This window comes from Rattus norvegicus, chromosome 20 (genome assembly GCF_021556685.1).
Source record: "Rattus norvegicus strain SHRSP/BbbUtx chromosome 20, alternate assembly SHRSP_T2T, whole genome shotgun sequence".
Lineage (NCBI taxonomy): Eukaryota > Metazoa > Chordata > Mammalia > Rodentia > Muridae > Rattus > Rattus norvegicus.
This window is the reverse complement of record NC_141553.1, coordinates 3953758-3981318: the sequence shown is the minus strand read 5'-3', so window position 1 is coordinate 3981318 and position 27561 is coordinate 3953758. Positions and strand designations below refer to the sequence as shown.

At 48.1% G+C, this 27561-nt stretch overlaps 5 protein-coding genes and 1 long non-coding RNA gene across 19 annotated transcripts in view; 5 read left to right on the top strand and 1 right to left on the bottom strand.

Annotated features, from left to right (window-relative positions):
- LOC147998503 (RT1 class I histocompatibility antigen, AA alpha chain-like) overlaps positions 1 to 13141 on the top strand; it is a 60703-nt gene extending 47562 nt beyond the window's left edge. For both annotated transcript variants that reach the window (XR_015645442.1, XR_015645443.1), the window contains one exon: positions 11874 to 13141. The gene's annotated coding sequence lies outside the window, so the exon portion shown is untranslated. The remainder of the gene's footprint in view (positions 1 to 11873) is intronic.
- Positions 1 to 27561, top strand: part of LOC147998498 (RT1 class I histocompatibility antigen, AA alpha chain-like) — a 101871-nt gene that overhangs the window by 47123 nt on the left and 27187 nt on the right. The window lies entirely within an intron of this gene.
- The window catches only part of LOC147998499 (class I histocompatibility antigen, Non-RT1.A alpha-1 chain-like), a 54528-nt gene that overhangs the window by 2848 nt on the left and 24119 nt on the right, over positions 1 to 27561 (top strand). For 5 of the 12 annotated variants that reach the window (XM_087598483.1, XM_087598479.1, XM_087598477.1 and 2 more), the window contains 2 exons: positions 47 to 92; positions 228 to 1146. In XM_087598483.1, the coding sequence (XP_087454609.1) occupies positions 47 to 90 (44 nt within the window). In that variant the 3' untranslated portion in view covers positions 91 to 92; positions 228 to 1146. Of the gene's footprint in view, positions 1 to 46; positions 1147 to 14304; positions 14456 to 27561 lie in introns of those variants that run through there. The other 7 variants (XM_087598486.1, XM_087598485.1, XM_087598482.1 and 4 more) reach the window with 5 other exon arrangements.
- LOC147998502 (uncharacterized) lies at positions 981 to 22404 on the bottom strand. Its single transcript, XR_015645539.1, has 5 exons — positions 20440 to 22404; positions 19716 to 19903; positions 9472 to 9762; positions 6653 to 8239; positions 981 to 1372 (listed from the first exon to the last, which is right to left on the bottom strand). It is a non-coding gene; the product is annotated as an uncharacterized LOC147998502 (long non-coding RNA).
- Positions 19660 to 23377, top strand: LOC147998501 (RT1 class I histocompatibility antigen, AA alpha chain-like). 2 transcript variants are annotated; one of them, XM_087598650.1, is made up of 4 exons: positions 19660 to 20136; positions 20986 to 21678; positions 21855 to 22130; positions 23102 to 23377. In XM_087598650.1, the coding sequence occupies exons 1-3, from the start codon at positions 20109 to 20111 to the stop codon at positions 22082 to 22084; spliced, it is 951 nt and encodes a 316-aa protein (XP_087454776.1). In that variant the 5' UTR covers positions 19660 to 20108; the 3' UTR covers positions 22085 to 22130; positions 23102 to 23377. The 2 variants fall into 2 exon arrangements, with proteins under 2 accessions (XP_087454776.1, XP_087454777.1); XM_087598651.1 differs by lacking the exon at positions 19660 to 20136 and having other exon boundaries at positions 21111 to 21203; positions 21409 to 21678.
- Positions 22505 to 26781, top strand: LOC147998500 (RT1 class I histocompatibility antigen, AA alpha chain-like). The gene is made up of 5 exons (XM_087598800.1): positions 22505 to 22589; positions 23102 to 23377; positions 23505 to 23624; positions 23802 to 23834; positions 24204 to 26781. Exons 1-5 carry the CDS (start codon positions 22505 to 22507, stop codon positions 24206 to 24208), a joined length of 519 nt encoding a protein of 172 aa, XP_087454926.1. The 3' UTR covers positions 24209 to 26781.

Below are 27561 nucleotides of genomic sequence, written 5' to 3'. Positions count from 1 at the left end.
TATACAGAAACACATACATATATACGTATATTTTGTTTTACCCTAGGCAGGGACAGCTGCCAGAGCTCTGATGTCTCTCCCAGATTGTAAAGGTGACACTCTGGGGTCTGATTGGGGAGGGGCAATGTGGACATGATTAGGTTTCAGGGTCTCCCAGAATCCCCTGTGAGTGGAGGGTTGTTGGGCTGTTGTCTTCACAGTGATGGTTTGTGACTCTCATTCTCTAGCATAAAGACAGTCACCTGGAGTGGACTGAGTGACAGACGATGTGTTCAGGTCTCTCCTGTGACATCCAGAGCCTTCAGTTTCCTTTAGACACCAGTGTCTGAAGTTCCCTGTGATTCTTTGGCTTCAGTGTGAAGAACTGTGGAGCCCAGCCCGCCCTGCACTTCAGGACCCTGTCCCTGCACTGCCTTCCTTCCCTTCCAAGGCCAACCTTAGTGGTCCATCCTGGGGCAGGGGGGTGGGGACATCTGCATCCTGTCACTCCGTGATACCCTGAGCATCAGCTCCTCACTTCCACACTGAGAATAAGACTCTGAGTGTGAACTTGATTGTTCACATCCTTGACCCAAGTGTGGATGGATTTTTCAATTACTGGATGGAATACTTAGAGGTTTTTCGTTTTGGGGTTTTGTTTTGAAAAAAAAAATAAATGGCAGATGGAGAAGCTTCCAGAATCTGTGTCACTAAGCTGTGTGTATCTGGTGGGACAGGGTGGGGCTGTGGGAGCTGAGTGTGAACAGGGCTGTGCCCCGATGTGCTCAGTCAGTTTTTATCTTTGATGGACTCAGCCTTGGCTCTGGCACCTTGTCTGGGGCCACCCGGCCTGCTTATGCCTTTCTTTGCCTGAGCTAGGTGTGTTCTACTTCATGCACCCTGGTTTCCAAGTAGCATACATGGGGGTTACCACCGGCCAAGAATACTGGAGACTTCTGCTAGCTTGCTTCTACACAAGAGTGAGTTTCACTCTATTATTAGTCAGAGATTTCAGGATATTGAAATTTATTGTAGGTAAGAAGTTTCTGGGAAATCAAAACTTATGCCGTTGGTTTCTGATGTGACGTTTGTTTATCGTTACCCTGACTACCAGTTTCTGTTGTGTGATTTTTTTCTGCCTATAAACAAGTGGTTTTTGCTTGATTACATGAGACTTGCTCAGAATACTGTCTTATCTCCATTTCTCATGCCTCTTGTCCCATCCTTTCCCACTCCCCTCTCCAAGGTCTCTGTTGACGTTCCCGTGGGCTAGGACACTTGGCGCCCAACGTCTGGTGCCTGGATAGTAGAGGGGGCTCCGTGAGGAAGAAGACTCAGGTGGCCAGTGTTGTATGTGGAAATACCATCGCATGCCATGGGAGCCTGCCGCAGTCTAAACGAAGGTGAGTGATAGAGTCTGATTATGGGACAAGCATTAAGCCAACATGAGGTCTATGGGAGACAGTTAAAAGGGGCATTAAACCTGTGAGGAGAAAGGTAAAGACCAACGATTTATTTAAATATTTTGATTTTGTTAAGGATCTTTGCTCATGGTTTCCTTAAGAGGGAACTATCGATATTATAAGTTGGAATAGAGTAGGAGATGCTCTTAAAGATTTCTATAACACTTTTGGCCTGAAAAGGTTCCTGTGACTGCTTTCTCTTATTGGAATCTAATTAAAGAATTAATAGATAAAGAGGAGGCTTGCCCGACAGTAATAGCTGTGACATCACAAACTGAGGAGATTCTGAAAGATTCCTCCAAGACCAATAAGGTCAAAACACGGGGAGAAGAGCAAATCGACCTAATTTCCCTAGAAAGTGAGGATGAGGGTGCACAAGGGGGACACGGGGTGCCTGAGGGCAGAAAAAAGGTTCACAAAAAAGATGATGAAAGAGAAAAATCTGATATTAGACTCAAGCCAGATGTGAGACCTAAAAAATGTCCTCCTCTTAAAGATCTATCTGACCTCGACAATGAAAATGACCCCAAATCAGCAAAAGTGAATTGGGATTCTCTAGAAGATGAGGAAGCCAAATACCACAACCCTAATTGGCTTCCACCATTTTCTCTGCCATCTACTTACAATCGGGCCTCTGTGCCTACTGTAATGGCGGTTGTTGACCCCAAGCAAGAGTTGAAATAAAAAAATTACTTATCTTGAGCAACAAATAAATCTAGAGGAACTTTATCAGTCTGTGATCAACAAGCTACAAAAATTAAAAACGGGATGAGCCTGTGACAGATACAAGCTTAAAAGCAGAAACAACTCGCCCTCCACAGCAGCCTGGACCATCCGTACCAAAAGGCAAGATGCGTGTGAATCCTAACCATGAAAATGAAGCACAGATGTCTTAGAAGCCTTCCCGGTTACAGAAAGTGTAGATGCTCAGGGACAGCCTTGGAGACATCACCAGGGATTTGACTTGAGAATTATCAAAGAATGAAAAGCTGCTGTGGCCCAATATGGCGCTACCACTCCTTACGCTCCGGCCATTTTAGAATCAGTGGCTGAAAACTGGCTCACTCCTGGGACTGGAATACACTAGTCCATGCTGTCCTGACAGGAGGCGACCATCTTCTCTGGAAGTCAGAATGTTTTGAACATTGTAGAGAGACTGTCAAGAAAAATGCTCAGGCAGGTGATGGATGGACCTTTGACGAGCTGACTGTATCAGGCAATTATGATACTAATGATTCTCAGATGCAATGTGGTCCTGGGCTGTCGCTCAAGTTCAAGCGGCAGACACTGGGGCCTGGAAAAAACTCCCTGTTAAAGGGGATCCAGGAGTGTCACTTACTGGGGCGAAACAGGGACAAGATGAGCCTTTTGCAGACTTTGTACACATGCTCATGACTCCTGCAGGTCGTGTGTTTGGATGTACAGAGGCAGGTGTTGATCCTGTGAAACAATTGGCTTATGGAAATGCCAATGCAGCCTGCCAGGCGGCTATCAGATGCTATAGAAAGAAGACTGATTTGACAGGTTACATCTGCCTCTGTTCAGACATCGGACCCTCATATCAACAGGGTCTTGCTATGGCTGCAGCCTTTGGTGGACAGACTGTTAAAGAATTCATTGCCAACAGAGATGAAAATAAATGGGGGTGTTTTAAATGTGGTAAGGCAGGACATTATGCTAAGGATTGCCTCAGAGATCCAATTAGGAAACAATCTGATCTCCCTGCTCCTGGCCTTTGCCCAAAATGCAAACGAGAAAAACATTGGACCAATTTCTGCAGATCAAAGAGAGAGGCTGAAGGGAACCCAATACATCATCAGGGAAACGGAGGGAGGGGCCAGCCCTGCGCCCCAAAACAAGTCTGTGGGGCAGTCGGCTTTGTTCCACCCAACTCCAACAATCCACTTCAAAACTTAGTAGATCAACCCCAGGAGTGCGGGACTGGACCTCTGTTCCCCCTCCCACACAGTATTGACCCTGAGATGGGGGCTTAGTCTCTCAATACTGGAATCTATGGTCCGCTGCCATCTCAAACATTTGTATTGATATAGGAAGAAGCAGCGTGACCATGAAAGGGCTGCAGATTTATCCTGGAGTCATAGACAATGATTGTATAGGGGAAATAAAAGTCACGGCCAAAGCAGTAGACAGTATTATAACCATTCCCCAGGGTAAGAGGATAGCTCAGTTAATATTGCTTCCCCTAATGAAAACTGACAACAAAATACAACATCCCAAAAGAGGAGATGGGGGTTTTGGATCATCAAATATTTACTGGGTACAGGAGATGACTGCTCAGAAACCTTCCCTCAGACTCTGGCTAGATGGAAAGTTATTTACAGGATCAATTGATACAGGAGCCAATGTGACTGTTATTAAACAAGGAGATTGGCCCTCCCCTTGGCCTACTGTAGAGACAATAACTAACTTGAGAGGGATTGATCAGAGTATGAAATCGAGACAAAGTTCAAAATACCTTACTTGGAGAGATAAGGAAAATAATTCAGGCCTCATTAAGCCTTTTGTAATTCCTCATTTGCCTGTGAATTCATGGGGGAGGGGCTTGCTTTCCCCGATGAAAGTTATAATGTGTCGTCCTAATGAGGAGATTGCTGCTCAGATGTTGGCCCAGGGACACAGCCCCAGTAAAGAATTGGGAAATCGAGAAAACTGCGCTACAACCTATCTCAGCCACAGGCCAGAAGGATGAATACGGATTGGGAAATTTTTTATTTCAGCCATTGACCTGCCTGCACCCCAAGAGTATGCTGATCCAATTATCTGGAAGTCTGATGAGCCCATGTGGGTCGATCAATGGTCTTTAAACTCTGAAAAACTACAATTAGCACAATTATCAGTGCAGGAACAATTGGAAGCAGGACATATTAGAGAGAGTAACTCTCCATGGAATACTCCTATCTCTGTTATTAAGAAAAAGTCTGGCAAATGGAGGCTTTTACAAGATTCAAGAGCTGTGAATGCTACCATGGTATTCATGGGTGCCCTCCAACCTGCACTGCCTTCTCCCGTAGATGTACCTCTAAGTTATTATAAGGTAATAATTGATTTAAAAGATTGCTTTTTTACAATTCCTTTATATCCTGATGATCAGAAAAGGTTTGCCTTTAGTCTACCATCTATAAATTTTAAAGAACCTATGAGGCGCTAGCAATGGAGAGCCTTCCCTCAAGGAATGGCCAATATTCCCACCCTATGCCAAAAGTACCTTGCTAAGGCCATACAAACAATCAGAGGTTCTTGAAAAGCATGCATATTGTCCATTACATGGATGAAATATTAATAGCAGGACACGAAGGTGGACAGGGTTTACCATGCCTTACCCAGCTGACAAAAGGGCTAGCAGCTTCATGGCTTCCAATAGCTCCAGGAAAGTTTCAGTTACAGGAGCCTACACTTACGTGGGATTCCAAACGAACGGACCAAAGATAATTCATCAAAAGGCTCCCATTCGCAGGGATCAATCATATACTCTTAATGACTTCCAAAAATTGTTGGGTGATATTAATTGGCTTTGACCTTTTTTAAAACTTAACTACCGGAGAATTAAAACCCTTGTTTGATGTATTCAAAAGAGATCCTAACCCTAAATCCCCAAGAACAATTTCTCAGTCAGTACCTTTGGCACTGCAAAAGGTCGAGGACGCCATCGCCAAACAATTTGTCACTCATACAAATCATCATCAACCTTTGGTGCTCATCACATTTAAGCTGACCGTGACACCAGCCGGCCTTTTTTTGGCAGAGTAACCCTATGGTGTGGATTCATTACCTTCTTCCCCGAAGGAGGTTTTTTTTTTACCTTACTGTGATGCTGTATCAGAGTTCGTTATTTTAGGAAGAGAGAATGCTAGAAAACACTTTGGAATTGAGCCAGCAGAAGTTATTCAGCCTCACACCCGACCTCAGGTTGACTGGCTTTCACAGGACACAGACACAGGGCCTGTTGCCTGGGCCTCAGGCAGGAGGTTTAGACAACCATCGTCCACCTGACAGGCGAATTCAATTTCGTAAGTCACATGCTCTTATGTCCCCCTGAATTATTAGTAAAGATCCTTTAGATGAGGCTTGACTGGTGTGTTTACTGATGGATTCTCTAATGGCATTGGAGCCTGTACTTTAAAGATGAAAATAGTTAAATTCCAGACTCAAAACTCCTCCGCCTGAGTGGTTGAACTACAGGCCAGTGCTGCAGTCCTTTCTGCCTCTCCTGAGGAATCCTTGAATGTTTATATGGACAGCACTTACCTAGCCCATCCCACACTCTGTTAGAACCTGTGGGACACATTCGGTGTCTCAGAAACAGTCACTTTGTTTTTATGTTGTCAAAAACTTATCCAAAAATGGACCAAGAAGTGTTTCTTGGGACACCTTAGGGCCCATTCTGGTCTGCCAGGACCTTTGTCCTGAGGCAAGGAAGTGGCAGATGGGGCTGCTAAGTTCATAGCCACCGCCTCCCCTGGCGTACCTGAAAGTCTTCACCGGGCACAGACTGCTCATTCTTTCCATCATTTAAAGGCTCACACATTAAAATTGACGTTTGATATTACAGAGAATGAGCCAGACAGGGAGTCAAACAATGTCCTTCCTGTGAGACTCACCTCCCACCTCCACACTTGGGAGTCAATCCCAAAGGCTTGGTACCAAATACGATCTGGCAAATGGATGCCACACACTGCTCAGAATTTGGTAATTTACAATATATTCATGTTTGTACAGATACCTATAGTGGGTTCATTGTTGCTACCCTACAAACTGGAGAAGCCAGCAAACAGGTCAGTGCCCACCTATTACATTGCTTTTCTGTCTTGGGGCTTCCCTAACAAATTAAAACTGATAACGGTCCAGGTTATATCTCAAAGGCTTTTCAAGAATTCTGTACACAGTTACACATCGCACATCTTACAGGGATTCCCTGTAATCCTCAAGGACAAGGCATGGTAGAAAGAGCACATTTGTCTTTAAAAACCACTACTGAAAAAATTTAAAAAGGGAGAATGGTATCCTATGAAGGGTACCCCCAGAAATATAGTAAACCATGCCCTTCTTAGTTTAAATTTTTAAAAATTGGATGCTGATGAAAAGTGAGCTGCAGATCACTTTTGACACCCTAATTCACAAAAACAGTTTGCCTCGGTCAAATGGAAAGATCCTTTTGATAAAATATGGCGTGGACCCGAGCCAGTGCTTACCTGGGAGAGAAGGTCAGTCTGCATTTCTTCTCAAGAAAATGATGCAGCCAGATGGCCGCCAGAGCGATTGGTAAAACAAATCGATAATGATAATAAATCCAGGGAATAACCTCTTCCCTGAGAATACGTGTTCTTTTTCTTTTCAGGAAAACGATTGAATTCGGCTTGCTGGTGATGTTCCTTTGGGCGGTCCTTTGAGCCAATGAAAATCACTTGTGAGGCTTCAGCACCGGGTGAAAGGGAGGTAACTTCCCCGTTTGCCTGGCGTTTTTTTCCTGACAGGAAATTATACCAACCATGCTAAAACTCAGAGATATGGTTGTCTCAGAGCCGTGGCTGATGGCCCACCTGTGGGATGCCGATCTGCTAAAATGTTACATTTTACAGATTTTAAGACAAGGCCTGGAAAAGTTGCTCCTGTCTTGTGCTCTTTTGTCTGATCAGCAACGTTCCTACTGCATAGACAGATGGATTGAGGAGAACGTGGGCTGTCCCTATCACTCATGCAGAATCCATGATGTTAGGACCTTAAGAAATGATGAGATTATTATCCAAGGTCCTTATCAGAGCCCCAATTTTTATCGCACACCCGCAGGCTCTACGTGGGTTGTTTTGAGATCCACGCGATTCTCGCTGGACTACACCAGTCAAGGGAGCCATGATTATGACCTGATACAACCTGGCCTAGCAGCTCTGTCTGTATTTGGCGTTCTCTTGTCCAAGTACAAACCACCATTCTTGCAGAAATCCAAGAACAAAAAAAGAGTTAAATGCACCACTCACCTCTCTGTCTTCAGGACATCCTTTCTCCTGGCTCTCTCTTCTCTGAGAAGGCCTCGTGATTGCCAACATTGCAGATCTTGGCCATGTATGCAGGTGAAGGCAGACACAAGATCAAATGAGGCCTCTCATTGGGGAGAAGAAGGGGAGCAGAAAGGGAGAAGCAACATGGAGGGAGACGTAAAGGATCCTAGCCACGCATCTCTATGGAGACACAGGTTGTCATGAATATTTCTTCAGGGATGGATTTCTGTAGACAGGTTTATCTTATCTACGTGGGTGGTTAATACCCTTATCAATCGGATGTAAGTTAATTGTGTGGATGCATTGCACATAGAGTGTACAGCCCAGCCCTGTCTGGGCTCAAAGTTTGTGGCCTCCCGTGAGCCGCACCTGGTGTCTGGGTGATGTAATGTGGCAGCGGCAGGGTGAGGACAGCCATAGTTGCCCTGGCGGCCCAAGAAGGCGACAAAACAAAGTGCACTGGCTCCTGGCAGGCGCTCGGACGGGTGCGCGGACTTGGAAGCCTTGGCCTCGCCACCGAAGCACTAGCTGCGGACCTCAATGCAGGAAGTGTCCATTCACCGTCTACTCACATGGCAACTTCCTCCCAACATCGACAGCTGCTGAGTGACTGTGGGCCTCCATCGCTAGGCTACACCCAGGGAACTGGAAATAGCCAGGGGCCTCAGAGTAACCGTGCAGAGCTGCTGGCCACAGTTGAAGATTTTTCAAATGCTAAGGTCTCAGACAGCACTTGCCTGGAATCAGGGTCTGACATGGCTTTGTGCACAGCTGAAACTAATCCTTACAAAAGAAAAAAAAGTCAGTGAAGGCTTCCCCTGAGACTTGCATAATTTTTCTAAGTGATGTGGACTTCCGTCCTGGCTCCTCCACTTGGTTCCCAGCCCTTAAAGCTGCTAAGCAGCACTGTTCTGAGATTGTATCTTCAAGTTGCCCTGTTCCTGTACAGCAGCGCAGAGCCCCTGTCAAGTGGACCTGAGCTGTGTTAATTACCCTCCTCCTCTGTGCTCTTCCACATTCCTGGCTTCTTCTCTCCATCATGGCAACCATTACCACTGAGGTCCAGCCTGTGCTACAGCTGTTACCAATCCTCCTCAGTCTTGGGGAATAGTTCAATTCTGAGTAGTCTAAATAGAGTTTGTTTCACATAGGACAAGGGCATGCCATAGGACATCATTGTGTCTTTGAAATGCCTTAGGTCCATCACGTGTACAGCACCCCATCCTGTATTGTCATAACCATGTGGGTGCGTTGTCTCCATTAGCCAGCATATGCTGTGGTGGAACTACTTGGAATGCTGTTGGTGATTCTGTGACCCAGGACAGCCTGTCCTCAAAAGGTGCTGTGGGTTTATCCCTGTCCACGAAACATGGCGGTCTCCTCTGACCATCCTCCTGCTTTCCACTTTGACCTGACCGCCCTCTGACCCAGGTTCTTCCTCTCTTTCTACCAGGGGGAAGCTCCCTCTCTTTCCTCCAGTCACTGGCAATGAGCCTATTGGTTCTCCCTTTTCTTGTGTTTGACATTTTGCAATCGTTTCTACCTCTGTTAGTTTCTCCAGTTGCACAGTCAACTCTGCTACTTCTCAGAAGAGGGAGAGGAAACCTCCTGTTTTCCTTTTTCCCTCCATGTTTTGAATCCCAAGCTTCTCCATTTCTTCCCGTATTTATTCCAGTTCCTCAGTCAAATCTTTCCTCCGTTTTATAAACAATAGCCCCAAATGATGGAGAGTGGAAACGAAAACTGACGTGGAAATACATGTGGGGCATGGCCCAAGAAAAGCCTTGGAAAACACAATGTTGGCTTTTTGAAAGAAAGTATCCATTCCTTTTCTCCTGCCTGTTTCCAGCCCAGTCTCTTCAAACATTTCTCCCAACCGTTCCTCCCACAGTTCTCCTACAGTCTAGTCAAGCAGTCCCGTCTCCCAGTTTTCCCAACACCAGCGGCTCCAAACTACACCATGTAGTCCCTAAGCAGTGCACAGCAAAATCGGTCAAACCAGTGCCAGGCCCCGCCTTCTCACCTCAGCTTTAAGATGCCCTCACAGGGACTGTCAAAATTTGTGTCTCTTGTGAAAATGGCTGCACCAAGGCCTCTCATCAGGCTGAAGACATCACAGTCCAGGGTGGCTCATCTGCTTTTTTCTGAAGCAGGAGCTGCCCCCCAGGAGCTGTCCATGTTGGGGGCAACTCCTCTCCTGCCTCTCCCAGCAACTCCACAGAGATGGCACCACAGCAAAGCTGCCTGCGCCCAGGAAGGACTTCTTATCCTAACCCCTGGGCCCAGTACAGAGAAAGGGGGTGTATCTAAAAAAAAAAAAAAACAAAACCCTACCAATCCCTGAGCAAACAAAACAAAACAAAACAAAAACAGAAAGCAAAAGCAAAAACAAAAACAAAAAGAAAGAACCCCCCAACCACCAGCCCCTGAACTTCCCATAAAAATCACCAATACTTGAGCAGGAAACCTATCAATCCTTGAATAGGAATAAGCACCAATCTTTCAACTTTTTATAAACAAAATAGCACAAAATGAGGAAAAGGAAAAAAAGTATGGCTGCTAAAAACCATACAGGGCATGTCCCAAGAACAGCCTCACTAAGCACCCTGTTGGCTTTTTGAAACAAAGTATCCACTCCTCCCTTTCCTGCCTTTTGTTCTAAGGTACTTGAAATAAACCCCCCCCATTCTGCATCACCCCTCATTTGGCACCACTTGTAAAATGGGCATTTTATTTTCAAACAATGATCAGTTCTGTACACCCGAAGCTGTTTGCTGCAAATTCCATCAAAGGTGCAGCAAATCGCTTCTTTCTGCCCCAGCCTGCAGTGATATGCCCCGACAGGAGCTGTCAAAACTTGTTCCATTCCTAATATTAGGCAGAGGCCCTGACATCTCCTTGACCTGCCACCATCACAGGAGCTGTCCATGGTTGGGCATCACCTTTCCTGCCTCAGCCTATGGCTGTCAGGAGAGGCTATTCACAATGGTGACTCCTTTCCTGCCTCAACCTATAATCTTGGTAAAATCCCACCCTAGCAGCTGTCTCCCAGGAGCTGTCCATAGTGCCAGCGCCTCCTCTCCGGCCTCGCCCAGCAGCTCCACAGAGATGGCTGTGTAATGTTATATTTTTCTCATCCCTACTTTAAATGTGGTCTCTTAAATGCTTTAACCTCCCTTCAAGCCCACAACCCACTAAAGGTAGTGGGAAAAAATGGGTATTGGATACAGAGAAAATGGACCTGTTTAGGAATTGATCTGTGGAGCAAGTTTCCTCTGTGTTGTCAGGAAATCAGCAGTTCAGGTCACAGGTCAGTTCATTAGTGTCCAGATAGCAGCAATGGTAGCACGACCTTGCAGAAACTGCTAGAACTCATACAAATTAGCATGGGTCAGCAGGAGGGATTGGGATCAGCAGAGACACCAGGAGAAGTTCCTTAGCAAACTTCTGTCAGGGAAGAGCAGATCAGTGAAGACAGGAGACCAAGAAGCATTACAAAGAGAGCTATGCAAGCAATCCAAGCCTCCTGTCACTGTCCACCACGTCCCATTTATACTCACCACAAACAATGCATGTCCTCACCAAGGGTCTTGCCTCAGCATGTGAGTCTGTCTTAGAAAAACTCCATATAAGTCTACCATTTACAGATTGACATCACTCTGCCAATCAGCCCAATCCACGGAAGCAGCAGGGAGCCACCAGCACACCACCAGAACATTTCTGGTGCATTTCTCTCTATGGAGTCTGAACAAATGGAGCTCCACAAAGCAATGTAAGGTGAACCAATCCCTGTGTGTCGTAATCAAATAATCCTTCATTGTTGGTCCATTCACGTCCTTGCTTTAGCAGAATGTCCTTTCACTTGTGTCTACTTCAGGAAAGCACTCCTTCACACATTTGCCTCAGTAAAATACCATTCCACACAACTGACTTTCTAAGAAAACCAAAAGTTTGAACTGCATGGCACTTCAGAAAAGCTGTCTTCAGCTGAGAAGAACTTCCCACCAGAGGGAAGACGCTGGATGGGGATGGTACCTGGCCATTCCTTGTTGGTCATTGTTTGTCCTGACTTCACAGAAAGAAATGGTGTTCTGGAGGCTTCCTACCAATTCTGTGGACTCAGACTAGTTGGCAGATTGCAGTGGAACTTTTAGATATGCTAACTGATACAGACACACATGGAGTTTGCTAAGACAGATTCACATGGTGTTTTCCTGAGCTGTGGGAGGACATGGGATGTTTGGAGGGAGTATAACAGAACACAATGGACAGTGATGCCTGGCTTGCATAACTGGCTGTCTAATGCTTCACTGGTCTCGAGTATTTGCCTTCACTGGTACCTCAGTCTTTAAGGCTGGCCCCCTTCACCTGGCCCCATTCTCCTACCTTTGGAGCCGCCATTCTGCAGTTCCCTTAGGTTCTCCTGGGCCATGGCGCCCCCTACCTGCCCTTTGCTCACCTTCCCTTCAGAGCTACCTCTCCCACGGCTCCGCTAGTTTCACCTGGTGTTCAGTGCAGTTTCCTTAGGCCCTGTGACTTTTCTGGTCCTCCCTCCATCCCTCCACATTCAGACCTGTAACCCTGCAACTTGCTTAGGCCCTGCTGGGCTACTGTGACTCTTCCTGCCCTCTCCTACCATTCTCATGTTAGAGACGCCTGTAACTTGCAGCTCTAACCCTGCAACTCCTCTAGGCCCTCATGGCTTCTGAGACTCCATTCCCAACCCTTTCCTATGAATAAGATCCTTTATGAGAGCTTGGTTCTCATTCCACTTCTGGCTTCTACAAAAGTCCTGGCACCAGGCACCGGGACTCTTAGGTGTGGCCAGGCTGCTGAGTTGTGGTGATGACCCACTGAACAGCTTGGTCCTCATTTTCTTCTCCCTGAGTCTGGGGGCACCCATGGCTCCAGGCTGCAGTGACGTTCTGCTTCCCCTCTCTCACCCAGGGCAGCAGGATCTTTCCCACCCTCTTGTTCTCTTGGGAGGCCTCTTAGAATCCTCCACCCTGTGCATCTGAAACCAAACCTGAAGATCCCTAAGTTTATTCACCTGTCCATGCAACATTGGCCTCAGTGTCCCTTAGAGAAACAACATGAATGGCCACCCAATGGCACCCACGATCCTAATTGTTCCTTATTGTCATGGTGGGGAGCACAGTAGCAGACAGACAGACAGACAAGATGCAGGAGATGCAGCTGAGGGTTTGCATCCAGATCTGAGGGCAGCTGAAAGAGCCAGACCCTGGGCCTGGTCTGAGCATTTGAAACTCCTCAGCCACCTCAGTGGCGCAGTCCCTCCCACAAGGCCACACTTCCTGACAGTGCCCAACCCTGGGGACCAAGCACTCACATCTATGAGCCTGGGGGGCCATTCTCATTAAAGCACACATTTCTGTTCACCACAGGGCAGACCAGTGCTTCCTGACCTTGCTGGGTCTGTGTATTAGCCGTGTCTCAAGAGTAACAGAACGTATAGAATGAACATTTATATGTTATATATAATATAATGTATTTGATGCATGATAATGTCTTACAGTCTGTGGTCCAGATAACTCAGCAATGGCTGACGATGAATAGAAACTCCAAGAATTCAGTAGATGCTCAGTCCACAAGGCTGGACGCCTCAGCTGCCCTTCAGTGTAAGCTACCACCCCAAAGACGTAGGCGCTCAAGTCAGTGAAGAAAGGAACTTCCCAGCAGGGCAGAGCAGCAGGCAAAGAGCAAAGGCTTCCTTCATCCGTGTCCTTATGTAGCATCCACCAGAAGGTGTGGTCCATTTTAGGGTGGGGGTCTCCATCTCAGATATTCTGGATTAAAATGTATCTTCCTACCACAAAATCTATATCAGAAGTTGATTTTTCCCACTTCAAACTGAGCAAATCCTGTCACAGATGTTCCCTCCATCTTGGGGTTAACTCCAGATGCAGTCCAGTTGACATGTAAGCCTGGCCACCACACGTCCACCTCTTGTCAGCTTTGTTAGCACAACTGTCATTGTGCACAGTGTAAAGATTACCTTTGTGTCACTCAAATGACAATTTCTCGCTTCTGCACATCTGGTTTTAAACTGGGCGTGGCACTGGAATGCTTACTGTAGGAACTTCCTGTCTGGAGTGTGTGCAAACATTGCTCCCCGTCTGTTTTCTGCTTTGTCAATAAAGCTGATCAGCCAAGAACTGAGCAATGGAGAGAACAGGGTGGTACTTCTGACTCCTTGGAGGGGAGGAGACAAAGGAGAGGGGGGATTACAGCCAGGAGGAGAGGTGGAGAAGCCACCATGAGAAAAGAGCTGAGCCGCAGATAGAGCCACATTTACACCACAGTGACAGTATCACCGGAGATTAGGCTGGGAGGAAGCTGGGTTAGCTTAGAAGATTGGAATAGAACAGAAATGCCCAGTGATCGTGCTTTAAAGCGAATTGAACAAACCATAGTCTCTCTGTGTCAATTACTGGGAGCAAGCTGGGTCAGAGGAAAAAACACCACTTACTTTAATGATATACAACTGGACACACAGTCACATCTCCCTGTGTGATGGGGAACTTCCAAACGAAACCAATAACCAGGTCATAATAATGCGGAAACATGAGATAACTGTCCCATGTGACATCACAAAGGCAGTGTAAATTTAGAAAGAGTGGCAATGTCCCTTGAGGGTCATTCTTGTACTATCTCAAATTCAAATGCTATAGCCATTTATAATTCTCCCAACTGGTGCTACATTGTATGATACACGGAAAACACAAATATCTGTACAAAGACATTCTGAACCAAACAGCACAGAAGTGCTCCTGTAATTTATAATCCGCATTTCTGCAACAGGTCCCAAGACTGCCTGTTATTTATAGCCCTAACCTCATGTGTTCTACCCAGCCTCTTCAGGTCAAGAAATAAGGACTCTGAGACGTATATGCGTATGGCCTTGGTCAAATACCTTTGGCTGGTGTCCGGCTAGCTCAGACTCTATAATCCCATTCATTTGACACTATTTTCTGCCACGTGGATAATTACCACTCCTCAGCTTCATGAGTCTGTCCTCTACAGTGTCCCTACGCAAATCTCCCTCTCTCCTGACTGGTATTTATAACGACCTTCCTCTACTGTGCATTCCACACTTCATTTCTTCTAGCAAGCACCTCAGCAGGTCTTGTCTCTTTTTTGGGAGCAGTGACCATTCCTGAAGGGGCTGTGCCCTTTGTCATCCTGCCTGGATTAGGCTGTTGTACCTTCACATTGACTTTAATCAGAGGACAGGGTTGTACTATGAGAAGCCCTAAGAGGTCTCCTGGACTCCAGACATGATCCTTCTCACCTCCACTGTAGAGGTCAATCTAATTTCCCCATGGTGTTCTGTATCAATCACCCCCTAACACTGTCATCCCTCTCTTAGCCTGACAGGCAGTTCCTAGACAGGAGAGTAAAGGTGGGACTTCCGGGCTGAGAGAGGGCTCTGGGAAAAGATTCAGAGGCAGGAGGACTCACCAGCATGACATGGGAGAGCACCAATGTATGACGCTCTGTGAGAGAGGTAAAGGACAGGCCACAAGGGGAATATGGGCCAGTATTTGTAAGGCTAGAATAACGGAAAGTCTGCCAAACTAAGTGTGTAAGCTGTTATAAATAATAATTAGTCTCTGTGTCTTTATTCATCCACCACAGGATCAAGAAAGTCCCACTATATATAACTCAACCTTCCATGCTCTGTCACCTAATGAGAGCACTGTGACTGTCTTCAGAGAGTCCCTACATCTTTCTATCAATCGAGCTGTCTCAGGTTGGTGCAGACCATGGGAAGATTAGAGGACTCCATGACTCTGGGCCCACTGTCACACTTCTCCTGCTCTGCAGAGAGTTCCTTGGTCAGAATACCATGTGGAAGTCTGGTATTCTGTGGGAGAGCATGCCGGTGGATAAAGCATTCTGTAAGTTCACTGATGGTGATTTCAGCAGATGCATCACAGGCAGGAAAGACAAATCTATAGTCAGTATTTACTTCTGTAGTGAGAATGAGTGTCTACTCCAGTCAGTACCAAGTGTGGTCTTTTCCATGAAGGAACCGACTCAATGTAGTCAACCTACCAACAGGTCACTGGCTATCACCTTGAGGAATGGTGCCATATCTGGCGTTCAGTGTTGGTCTCTGTTGTAGGCAGATCTGACTTGCAGCAGCAGCTGTAGTCCCTCAGCTTTAGTGAGTAGAAGTCCATATTGTTGAGACCCTGCATAACACCCATCTCTGCCACCATGACCTCTTTGGTCATGGGCCTGTTGGGTAATGACAGAGATGGCTGGTAAAGAAACTCACTGTCCACAGAATGGGTCACCCTCCTACTTGGTTATTCAACTTCTCCCGAGCTGACATCACCTTTTGAAGATCATGTATATGGGACACAAGTGACTTTACATCCTTCACCCGTGTGAAGAAATCTATCCCCTGGCTTCTTCCCCAGATGACTCTAATCCTGCTCTTTCCAAGGCCCTGTCCATCCAGCCACAGCCTATGAATTACAGAACACATCTGATCATTTCTCCATCCAAATAAAAGGCATTACCATGTACCTGCCTGAACTTCCTCCCACTGTGAAGATTCCCCACCAGAAAGGTCCTTCAGGGTTCTCGAAGCAATGCTTGGTAATGCTGCAGCTGTCCACGTCTGGTGGGGCCTGCATAGCATGCACAGCCATCAGCAAGACGGGCCCTTGTCTCTTCTTCCTCAGTCTTGCAAGGATAAGGCACAGCTCATGAGGCTGCAGGTGCATGCTTGGCTGCAGATGACATTGTAACAGGACTAGAGACCGGAGGCAGTTGGGCAAAGTCTTCATGTAACTTCCTTGTGCCTATAGGACCTGTCCAGTCCTGATTACATTTATACCACTTCTATATGATAACAGCTTAGGGCTGTGCATGTCCTATTTTATGACCTGGTGGGTCAGATAACATCCAACCTATTATAGGCAGCCCAGGTCACATGATAACTTGGTGGCCCATTGTCAAATATTCAGGTCGCACCAAGGCCAAGAGCTGTCTCTCACAGGGGGAATAGTTGTCTGCAGATGATGGTGGAGCCTTGCTCCAAAATCCCAAAGTTCTCTTCTGTGATTCCCTCACAGAGGCCTGCCAAATCCTCAAAACAACATCCTTCTCTGTCACTGACACCTCAAGTACCATCAGGTCTGCTGGATCATATGGTCCAAGATGTTGGAACAGCCTGAACCTCAGCCGGGACCTGTTGAAGAGTCTTCACCTGTCCCAGGACCCACAGGAAGTTAGCAGCTCTCTGATTCAGAAGGCTTATGGGCCAGAGTAACAGATCCAAGTGAGGGATGTGCTGTTTGCAGAATCCAAAGACACAAACTAAGCCCTGTGCTCCTTTCTTGGTGGTAGGAGGGGCCAGGTCAGTAACCTTTCCTTCTTCTTGGACGGAATACCTGTGCCTGCCCCATCCACTGGATTCCTTAATTTCACTGAATTAGAAGGATCTCAAATGTTTCATAGGATTTATTTCCCAACCTCTGAAGCATACACATGTGACCAGAATCCAAGGTTTTTCCAACCATATCTCCTTTTGACTCTCCTATCTGTCCAGTGCACAGCAAGAGGTTTTGATAGTGGAGAATGACACTTGACCATTGATGGTGGCACTGATTCCTGAAATTCCTACAGTGATGCGATGCTATCTTTGATTCTCTATTTTCCTTGTCAGAGGGAACTCTAAAGGCTTCCATTTAGTCTTTCCAACCATGATATCCCTCAGCCCACAGGTCAGAGAAGCAATGTGAGAATTCTGCCAACCTCAGTGCATCTATCCTAATTTGACATTCTGGGACTGGAATATAGTGTGTCTTAGTCAGGGTTCCTATTCCTGCACAAACACCAGATTAAGAATTAATTAAAATTCTTATTTGTAAAATAAATTCCTCTTAATTAAATAATTAAATACATAATAATTCTTAATGAAGAATAATTGTTAATTCTTTATAATTATGTTTTTACCCGTGTCCTCACTGTATATAGTTGATGATGTCAGAGAAAGATTTGCCTTTTATAGGACTAACGGGGGCAATGCTGAGATAATGTCGTTGTGCCCTGTGTGAGGAAGCCTCTCCCTCCTACCCTGCCTACCTAAAGCACCTTCTGAAGGATGAGATACAAAGCCTATGTCCTATAGCCAAGGAGAGCTGAGGGCAGGATTGTGGTCAGAGGGAGGAACTCTGGGAAGAGAGAAGCATGGGGGATTCGCCACCCAGACTCAGAGGGGTTGGGATGTGTGAATCTGAGGAGAGGTGAGCAGCCACATGGCAGAACTTAGGATGGTGTAAATGAGATAACTGAGTTAGGAGAAGCTGGGACAGGCCCAGCACGAAGCCTAGGCATCCATAAATAAATGTAAGTCTGCTGTCATTATGCAGAGCAAGGACAGGCAGGCAGGAATGCCCCACAGAAGCAGCAGGAGCTGGAGCAGGAGCAAGAGCAAGCAGACAAAGAGCAAGCGATTCCTTCCATGTCTTCACTGAGGCCTCCAGCAGAAGGTGTGGCCAGATTAGAAACGGGGAGGGACTCCACTCAAATACTCAGGATTACAGGTGTCTCTTCCTCCATCAAAGGAAAGGACCAGAACCTGACCTTCCCACTTCACCTTAAGCAAAACTGCCTCACAGATGTTGCCCTCCATTTTGGGGTTTTAGTTAACCCCGCATGTAGCTGACATCAAACAATCAACATCATAGTCCAGGTCAGAGTTCTGCAACTACTCTGGGGCTTTGCAGCTCCTCTGAGCACTCAGGGCTCTGCCTCCTGCCTCCCCTCTTACAGGGCGTTTTCTTCCCACAGGCGGAAAGCATGTAAAGTTCTTCTGGATGTAAGTTTGATGAGAGCAGGGCAGCATGAGACCTGAGACCCTGGAGAAACACAGACAGCAGGGAAGCCCTGGGGCAGCTCAGCCAGCCTGGGTCCCCTTTACCCTCAGCTCCGTGGGCTCAACTCAGTCCTCTCTGTTTCTTCCACCAGGTGGTGCCATTGGACAAGAATGGGACGCTTCTCCATCTTCAACAGGTGAGACCTGGAGGGTCAGCAGTGGGAGGGAAGATGGGGGAAGGGGACGCCTTTCTCTGAGGAACATTCTGGGTGTTTGGATGTTCTGGTCTCTTATAAATTAGTATCCAACCATCTGAGTGGAATTTATCCTGTTCATGGGGAATCAAAACTGACATCTGCTCAATTACAAAGATCAGCACACACTGTGTCTTCATCCTGGGATGAGGCCGTGTTCCACTGTGCACAGTAGGTCCATACAATGAAAGATCTTTTGTACTTTAAATTTTGTGCTGTTTTGCAAATTGTCATTTCAATACACTATTTCAACCATCTCAAAATTCCTAACACAGAGCTCTCTTCATTGGCTGGTGGTCCACTGTTGTCTGAACAGCACTGTGCCCTCCGCCCCTGGCCTCACACTCTCGATGTGTAGAAGAAAGACAGGCAGGATGATTAAAATCATATTTTCATATTTATTTTCATGACCTGTCCTCTTTGTGCATATAAACATGTAGGTGCACAGCCACTGATCCCTTGGAACTGAAGTCACAGACGGTGGAAGCCACTGTGTGCTGAGGGAACTCATCCTGGATCCTCTGCACCAGCAACAAGTGCTCCTGGCTGCTGAGCCATCTCCCCAGCCACCATTGGAATGTTTGCCTCAGGAACCACACAGCTGCCTCACAGCTGCTGGCTGACGCCATAGAGAAACCAGAGGCCAAGGAAGAGACAGGGTCAGTGCAGAGCTCAGGAGGGAGGGGAGCTGGGCACGGATGGGGTGAGAGCCTCTTTCTGGCTGCCTTTGGATCAAGATGTAGAAGTCTCAGCTCCTTCAGCACCATGTCTGCCTACAGCTGCCATGCTTCCTGTTATAAAGGACTAAACCCCTGAAACTGTTGCCCAGCCCCTATTAACTGTTTCTTTTTAGAAGTGTTGCCTTGGTCATGGTGTTTCTACACAACAATGAAAGGGAAACTAAGACACCCAGCCCTCAGGATGCAAAGGCCATGTATCTCTGGGAGGTCAGGGCCAGCTTGGTCTATATAGTAAGTTCCAGGACAGCCAGAGCAGTGCAGATAGACCTTGTCTCAAAAAACAGAATAAATGAGAAGAAAAGTAACAGAGACAGATCCTTTCTGTGGGGCTGCCTACCGCAACTGCATCCTTAGGTCAGTCAGGATGGATCCTAAGAGCTTCAAGTTCCCACGGAAAACACTCACAGCACCTAAGAGGGGTTCACTGAAACAGGAGCCGCTGAATCCTGGAGAGGCTGCTGGGCTGCTGTGGAGACCTGCATGGGGAGGTGACTGGAGTTCACACCAGTGGTCACCACATTTGTTGCTCTGTGTGATGGGTGACTCTCTTCAGGAGCCCCCACCCATCTCTCCTCTTCTTTCCACTTCAGTTATGTGACTGCAATTTGGAGAGCTCCACAGAGTCAAGAAACCTGAAAATTTAATCTTTCCCCACACTACTGACCAGGGATGAAACCTCACATCACCAACGTGTGCTCTCTGGCCTGAGAATCATCTTTCCTCCAGTGTCCACACTGCTCACCTGAGGAACTCTGGGGCCAACTCGGTTATCAGATCCAGTGTCCCACAGAACTGTGACATTCATGTCCCTTACCTTCTCAGCTCATAAGTGTGAGTGCAGGTCAGAGAGGGAGTGAGAGGTCACAGATTGATAACTTCTCCCACACTCTCTCATTATTCTGTGGTATAGTTAATTACAGGTCCCCTCCTACCGTGATTTAGTCACTAAAGCAGCTGCACAGGGGAAGTGTGGACACAGGGAAGTGCAGTGTAGCACAGGGTGCTGTGCTGTGTGTGGTCTCCACAGGGGTCTCTTCCCTGTGGACAACGGGGTCTCCTGTGCTGGGACAATGACCCAGGTCCACATGGACAATCTCAGGACTGGGAATGAAGATCCTTGTAAAATGCACCCACCTGGAGCCACAGATGCATCTTCTGGGAATAAACACAAGGAGTCTGGGTCTAAACCCGAGGTTGAGAAGACAAATCCTGAGGGAAGAGGCAAAGTCTCCTCTTTACAGATGAGAGTCCTGCACTCAGGCTTGGCAGTATGAGCCGCCCATGCAGTCTAACAGAGCCAGGTCCCTGTGGGGTCAGGATGGGGCTTGCAGGCCAGCGCCTCCTCTTAAAGGAGAAGCATCTCTCCACTGCATCCACAAGGCTTGTGTTGTGATTGTATTCCTGGAAGTCACTTTTCTTCTAGAAGACTCCAGGGTCTGACTTCTGAAGAGAAGAAGGAAGAGGAAGGGGTGGAGGAAAGGACACAGAAAGTCAGGACTGCGGGTCTCTCCTGGTGTTCGTGCAGCTTCTGGGTCAGAACTCGGAGACACCTTGACAAACAGGGCTCTGTCTCACAGCACAGAGTTCAGGCAAAGTCTTAGTCGCCAGGCTGTGAGGTCAGGGGCGGGGCAGGGGATTCCCCAACTCCCCAGTTTCACTTCTGCTTTTAACCTGTGTCAGGTCCTTCTGCCCGGATACTTATGACCCGCTGGCAAGTCTCACTCCCATTGGGTGCCGTGAATCCTGTGAACCAATCAGCGTCTCTCGAGGCACTGGTTGTGAAGTCCAAGCAGTCCGACGGACTTAGCCAGGTCTGGGATCTCAGATGGGGTCAAGGGCACCTCACACTCTGCTTCTGCTGCTGGCGGCCGCCCTGGCCCGGACCCAGCCCCGCGCGGGTGAGTGCGGGGTCCGGAGGGAAACGGCCTCTGCGGGGCGAGGCGCGGGCGGCACCGCGGAAGCCGGGTCACCGCGTCGCACACCAGACCCCCGCCCCTTCTCCACCCGCGTCCCGAACCCGGCGCCCTGCTCCCCGCCCGGCCCGCGCACCCGCCCGGGATCCTGGGAGGAGGTCCGGGTCTCACCGCGCGCCGCCCCCCCCAGGCTCGCACTCGCTGCGGTATTTCACCACGGCGCTGTCCCGGCCCGGCCTCAGGGAGCCCCGGTTCATCTCTGTCGGCTACGTGGACGACACGGAGTTCGTGCGCTTCGACAGCGACGCGGAGAATCCGAGATACGAGCCGCGGGCGCCGTGGATGGAGCGGGAGGGGCTGGAGTATTGGGAGCAGCAGACACGGAGAGCCAAGGGCAACCAGCAGACTTTCCAAGTGAACCTGAGGACCGCGTTCCGCTACTACAACCAGAGCGAGGACCGTGAGTGACCCCGGGTCGGAGGTCAGGACCCCTCCGCGTCCCCACACTGCCAGGGACTTCCGGGTCCCAAGTCCGAGGTTCTTAGCAGAACCGACCCAGGCCGGTTTCCCTTTCAATTTGGAGGAATCCGCGGGTGGAGCCGGGGCGGGGCCGGGTCTGACCGCGGGGTCCCGCAGGCTCTCACACCATCCAGAGGATGTATGGCTGTGACATGGGGTCGGACGGGAGCCTCCTCCGCGGGTATGAGCAGTCAGCCTACGAGGGCCGCGATTATATCGCCCTGAACGAAGACCTGAAGACCTGGACAGCAGCAGATGTGGCTGCGCAGATCACCCGGAACAAGTGGGATCAGGCTGGTGTTGCAGAGAGACGCAGGGCCTACCTGGAGGGCACGTGCATGAAGTAGCTCCGCAGATACCTGGAGCATGGGAAGGAGACGCTGCTGCGCTCAGGTGCGGGGGCCGCGGGCTTCTCCTCCTCTGCCCTCGGGCTGGGACTCAGTCCTGGGTAAGAAGGAACCCTCAGCTGGGTGATGCCCCTGTCTCAGAGGGGAGACAGTGTCCCTGGGTCTCCTGATCCCTCATCACAGTGACTGCACTGCCTCTCCCAGGGCCCAGCCTTCTCCCTGGAGAGTTCTGAGTCTCTCTCAGGAGGGAAGGAGAGAATTTCCCCACTTAACAGCAGGGGCTCCCTGCTGTCAGCCATGGCCTCTCCCAGGCCAGGTTCTCTGCCCACACCCACTCTCTGAGGACACTGACTCCTGTCCTGCTGAGTGTGTCAGCCCTTGCACCTCAGGACCAGAAGTCTCCTTTTCCTCATAGGAGACATGGGCTCCAGTACACTAGGCTGGTTCCCCCAGTTTCTAGAAATTTCCAAAGAAGACATTCTCACAGATCCCTCCCTGATGTGGGGTTTGCCTCTCTTCCACACCCCATTTCTCTCTCTTCCTACAGTGGAGAATGGTCCCATGAGCCCTTATGGGGTACCCTGGAGGAACATAAATTGTGGGATTTCTTATTCTTTTTTTCTCGCTTTTTCTAATTTCTTACTTTCTTTTTTTTCTTTTCTTATTTTGGAAGGCATTATTTTGCTTCTAGTCAGAGTTTGTCTGCAAACACACATTAAATCAATTATTTTCCATTCCCTCTTCTGTTCTATGACTACCCATCTCATGCTATAGAACATCACATAAGGAAGGCCATGTTGACCCACTGGCTCATGTGGATTCCCTCTTAGCTTCTGAGTCTCTCAGGAAAGTGTGCAGTTCTGTGCTGAGGGGACCAGCTCTCTCTGCAGCTCACTACTGAGATGACAGTTGAAGTGTCAGACACACACAGTTCAGTGTCGTCATTGATTTAACTGTGTCCTGTGTAGATTTCAGTTTGTCTTGTTAACTGTGTGATTTCTTAAATCTTCCACACAGATCCCCCAAAGGCACATGTGACCCTTCACCCCAGACCTGAAGGTGATGTCACCCTGAGGTGCTGGGCCCTGGGCTTCTACCCTGCTGACATCACCCTGACCTGGCAGTTGAATGGGGAGGACCTGACCCAGGACATGGAGCTTGTGGAGACCAGGCCTGCAGGGGATGGAACCTTCCAGAAGTGGGCATCTGTGGTGGTGCCTCCTGGGAAGGAGCAGAATTACACATGCCGTGTGGAGCATGAGGGGCTGCCTGAGCCCCTCACCTTGAGATGGGGTAAGGAGGATGTGGGTGCAGAGCTGGGGTCAGGAAAAGCTGGAGCCTTCTGCAGACCCTGAGCTGGTCAGGGCTGAGAGCTGGGGTCATGACCCCCACCTTCATTTCCTTTTCCTGTCCTTCCCAGAGGCTCCTCCATCCACTGACTCCAACATGGAAACCAATGTCATTTATGTTGTCATTGGAGCCATCTCTGCTGTGGCCATCATTGGAGCTGTGTTGGCTGTTGTGAGGAAGAAAAACACAGGTAGGAAAGGGCAGGGTCTGTTTCCCCTCAGCTTCCTTTAGTAGAGTGCACTGCTCATTAATGGCAAACATGGCCACACCCCACATTGCTGCTGTCTCCAACTGGGTCCCCTGTTAATTTTAGAAATTTCCTCCTGTCAAGACCTTCCTTGAACTCTCACAGCTTTTCTTCTCACAGGAGGAACAGGAGGAGACTACACCCCTGCTCCAGGTTAGTGTGGGGGGCAGGATTGTCCCAAGGTGATTAGAGTCAAGCTGGAGATGGTGGGGAGTTCTGGCAACACATAATAGCTTCTATAGAGCAATCTTCTGGGGTCTGAGTTGTACTTGAAATGAGTGTGTGCGTATTTGTGCGCGTGCGCCCCCCCCCCGTATGTGTGTGTTTTGTTTTATCATGGGTAAGGCCAGCCCCAACAGCTGTGATTTGTCTCTCCCAGATTGTAAAGGTGACATTCTGAGTCTGAATGGGGAGGGGCAATGTGGACATGATTGGGTTTCATGGACTCCCAGAATCCTCTGGGAGTGGAGGGAAGTTGGGCTGTCATCGTCACAGTGATGATTTGTGACTCTCATTCTCTAGCATGAAGACAGCTGTCTGGAGTGGACTGAGTGACAGACGATGTGTTCAGGTCTCTGCTGTGACATCCAGAGTCCTCTGTTCTCTTTACACACCAGTGTCTGATGTTCCCTCTGATTTTGTGGGTTTGGTGTGAAGAACTGTGGAGCCCAGCCTGCCCCTGCATTTCAGGGCTCTGTCTCTGCACTGCCCTGTGTTCTCTTCCACAGCCAACCTTCCTGTTCTGAAGTGGAATACTCAGGGTTCTCGGGAAAGTCGTTTGGATGGTGTTTTGCTGTGGCAAACAGGAGGAATGTTTCCTTACAGTGGACACAGGTGTGAAAGACTGAGATTGACTGGGGAAGGAATGTTTCCCTCAGACAGACACAGGAGAGAGGATGTTCTGCTAAAGCAAGCACATGAAAGGACACGTGATGAAGGAGACTTTGCTCACAACATGCATGTATTGGTCCGCCTTACATTGTGCACTCGAGCTGTATTTGTCACGGCTCCATAGTGAGAAATGCACCAATTAACTTCTGGTGGTGTGCTGCAGTCTGTTGCTGCTTCCGAGGACTGTGGCTGACTGGATGCATGTGCTGAGCTAGACTCGTTCTGAGTCAAGGCACATGGAGGACACGCGATGTTCAGAGGGTATACATAGGGCTCCACAGAGTGACTGACACAGAGGTTGTCTTGCTGCTACAGCTTGCCATGGAACGCTTATGAGACTTTGCTGATCTCTGCTTCCCTGACAGAGGCCCAGCTGAGAACCTCTCCTGGGGTTCCTGTTGGTCCCTCCAGCTGACTCCTGCCAGGCCTGGCTCTCTCTGCTTGGTGATGCCACTGTTGCTCACCTGACTCTACCAAACTGGCCTGCTGGTGTACACGAGGTGTTTGCAAGTGGGTAGAGCTGCTGCCGACCTGTGAACTGAACTGATTTCCACACAATACACATGTGGTCGGAAAGCTGCCCTGGGCTGTCCCTGTAGCCAGGGTTCTCAAGTGTCTGGTGAGGTCTGTCTGCTCATCTCTCAGGAGCACCTCCACAGCTGAGATAAGACCTAACAGAGAGGCTTCTCCCCTGTAACTTGGGTACCGATTCCTGAACCTGGACTGTCTTACCTTTTCCGTCTTGTGTTCTGGAGTTAACTCCCTGAAGTCTCTTAATCTCCACCCCCAGCTCTGTGCACCTGGGTCCTGCAGCTGATGCACCTGTGGTTGCTCTGCCTTTGGATGGCTCTGTATGGCAGGAGAGCAAAGTCCCCCTCAGAGGCCTGTGAACATTTAAATCATCTCATATTCATGGCACTAAAGACACGGGAGGCAGAAGCTGAGGTAACAACCTGACAGCTCAGCAAGGAAACTTTATTTTCTTAATTACATACAGGATATCTATTTACCAGCCTGATGCTACAACTAAACTCCAGCCCTTCAGAAATCTGTCTGTGTCACTCTATCAGTCTAGTCTGTCTTTCTCTTGAGCTCCTGCAAACCCAGGAGGGCTCCTGAGCTCTCTTTCCTGGATTTATATTTTACCTGTGTCCTGCCAGCTGCTTCTCTGTCATTCCTGCAAGTCCTAAGAGAAAATCCTATTCCATAAAGGCTCTTCAAAGCATTTAGTTGCTCCCTTACCCCCTAACCTGCTGAACCATTTCACTGTCATGGGAGTTGGGGTTGGGGGCTGTCCAGGGCAAGCCACTAGAGGCCCCACCATTTCACTTTATGGTTGAAGGTAGCACAAGGCCATCTGCCGACCTTGCCTCAGGTCATAGAACAAGGACCACAGGACCACTCCTAAGCACCTTGCCTTAAAATAAGCAGGGTCTTTCCCTTCTTTCAAGTTCTTATCTGTGGGGAATTCAGAGGCACCCAAACCACACCAGGACACATATCCTGGATCTGCCAAATGTGGTATCTACTGAGGATTTTATATTTTGCTAACCGTTAGGTTTTCTATGTACAATAATAAAATATTCTGTGACATGGGCCTGTTAGTGTTTAGGAACTGAATATTTCTTGTCGGGGCTTTTCTGGCTGCCAGGGGAAGGCAGTGGCTGATCAGGCTCTCTCCTTTGGTTGATCTGGGTCAGTGGCCATGGTTTGCAGAGGACCTCTCTGCTCAACTCTGAGCTTTATGATTTTCGATGCAATCTACAGCTTTTGTGTCCTGCGGGATTAAAAACAAATCAGCACCCCCAACACCATACATTTGCTGACTTCCATTCTGATGTTAACACATCCTGATAGTATATAGGGTGATTTAATTTCACAGTTTTTCCTTGATCCAGTGTCTCTCAGCAGCTGTTGTTGGTCTCTTGTTAATATTCAGAAAATGCAAAGTTAATGGAGTACACTGTATTCTACCCCTGGGGCCTTTATTCTTTCTTTTTGTTTTATAGCTGTGTTCTTTAAGGTGTGATTGCGTCTTTTCTGCTGTTTGCCCTGCAGAATTGTGTGGTGTAGCTGTAATGTGCTTTGTAACAAGAGAAGAATTACTGCATCTTACTGGAGAAGTATGCAGGGGCCATGGCGGTCCCAGTTTGTACACCTATTCCCACAAGGGCCATTCCTTTCAGTAAATGCATAATTACAAAACCAGCATTTTCAGATCTCAAACTATTTGCCCATTGGAAGCCTGAGTATGTGTCAGTGGTGTGGTACAAACCTTAGGTTCCCAAATTCTGCAAACTGAAACACATCCATCTGCCAGATTTCATTTTTTATTTACTTTTGTTGGTGCTCTTAGAGTTACTTCTAGTGTGTAATGGAGTTTGATTGTACAAAAAACAAATAGGGGGCTGGAGGGACGGCTCAGTGGTTAGAGCGCCGACCGCTCTTCCAGAGTTCCTGAGTTCAAATCCCAGCAACCATATGGTGGCTCACAACCATCTGTGATGGGCTCCGATGCCCTCTTCTGGTGTGTCTGAAGACAGCAGCAGTGTACCCACATACATATAAATAAATAAATACACAAATAAAAAAAACAAATAGGACATTTCTTTATAAATTCCTTGACTGGTTGCTAGGTCATGGAATTTTTTTATTTAAACCTTAACTTTTAGCGTAGTGGTTTTCAGGAACATCTGAGGCTCCTAATACATTCCTTATGAATAATTGGTCAGTTCCTTCATTCCCTGTGCTAATGGCCCTGACAATACTGTGAGAGACTAAATGTGGGTGATAAGTCATGGAGAGTCGCTATTTCTGATTGCCTGGTGCAGTGGCAAAATAACATGAATTCTGAATTATCCAGGGTAAATTCAGCAGTTGCTGTGTGCAGAACAACTCTTTCTGCATATTGAGACTCTGTCACTATATTGAGATTCTGGAAAATGTGATAGTACCATAAAGATTGCATACAACTCTGACTTTTGAACTG

Coding starts and splice junctions, on each gene's coding strand:
- LOC147998501 (XM_087598650.1), top strand. CDS start 20,109: ATGTCCCTTACCTTCTCAGCTCATAAGT. Junction 20,137..20,985: donor TACCTTCTCAGCTCATAAGT/GTGAGTGCAGGT, acceptor AACCTGTGTCAG/GTCCTTCTGCCCGGATACTT. Junction 21,679..21,854: donor CTACAACCAGAGCGAGGACC/GTGAGTGACCCC, acceptor GGGGTCCCGCAG/GCTCTCACACCATCCAGAGG.
- LOC147998500 (XM_087598800.1), top strand. CDS start 22,505: ATGGGCTCCAGTACACTAGGCTGGTTCCCCCAGTTTCTAGAAATTTCC. Junction 22,590..23,101: donor AGATCCCTCCCTGATGTGGG/GTTTGCCTCTCT, acceptor TCTTCCACACAG/ATCCCCCAAAGGCACATGTG. Junction 23,625..23,801: donor TGTGAGGAAGAAAAACACAG/GTAGGAAAGGGC, acceptor TTCTTCTCACAG/GAGGAACAGGAGGAGACTAC.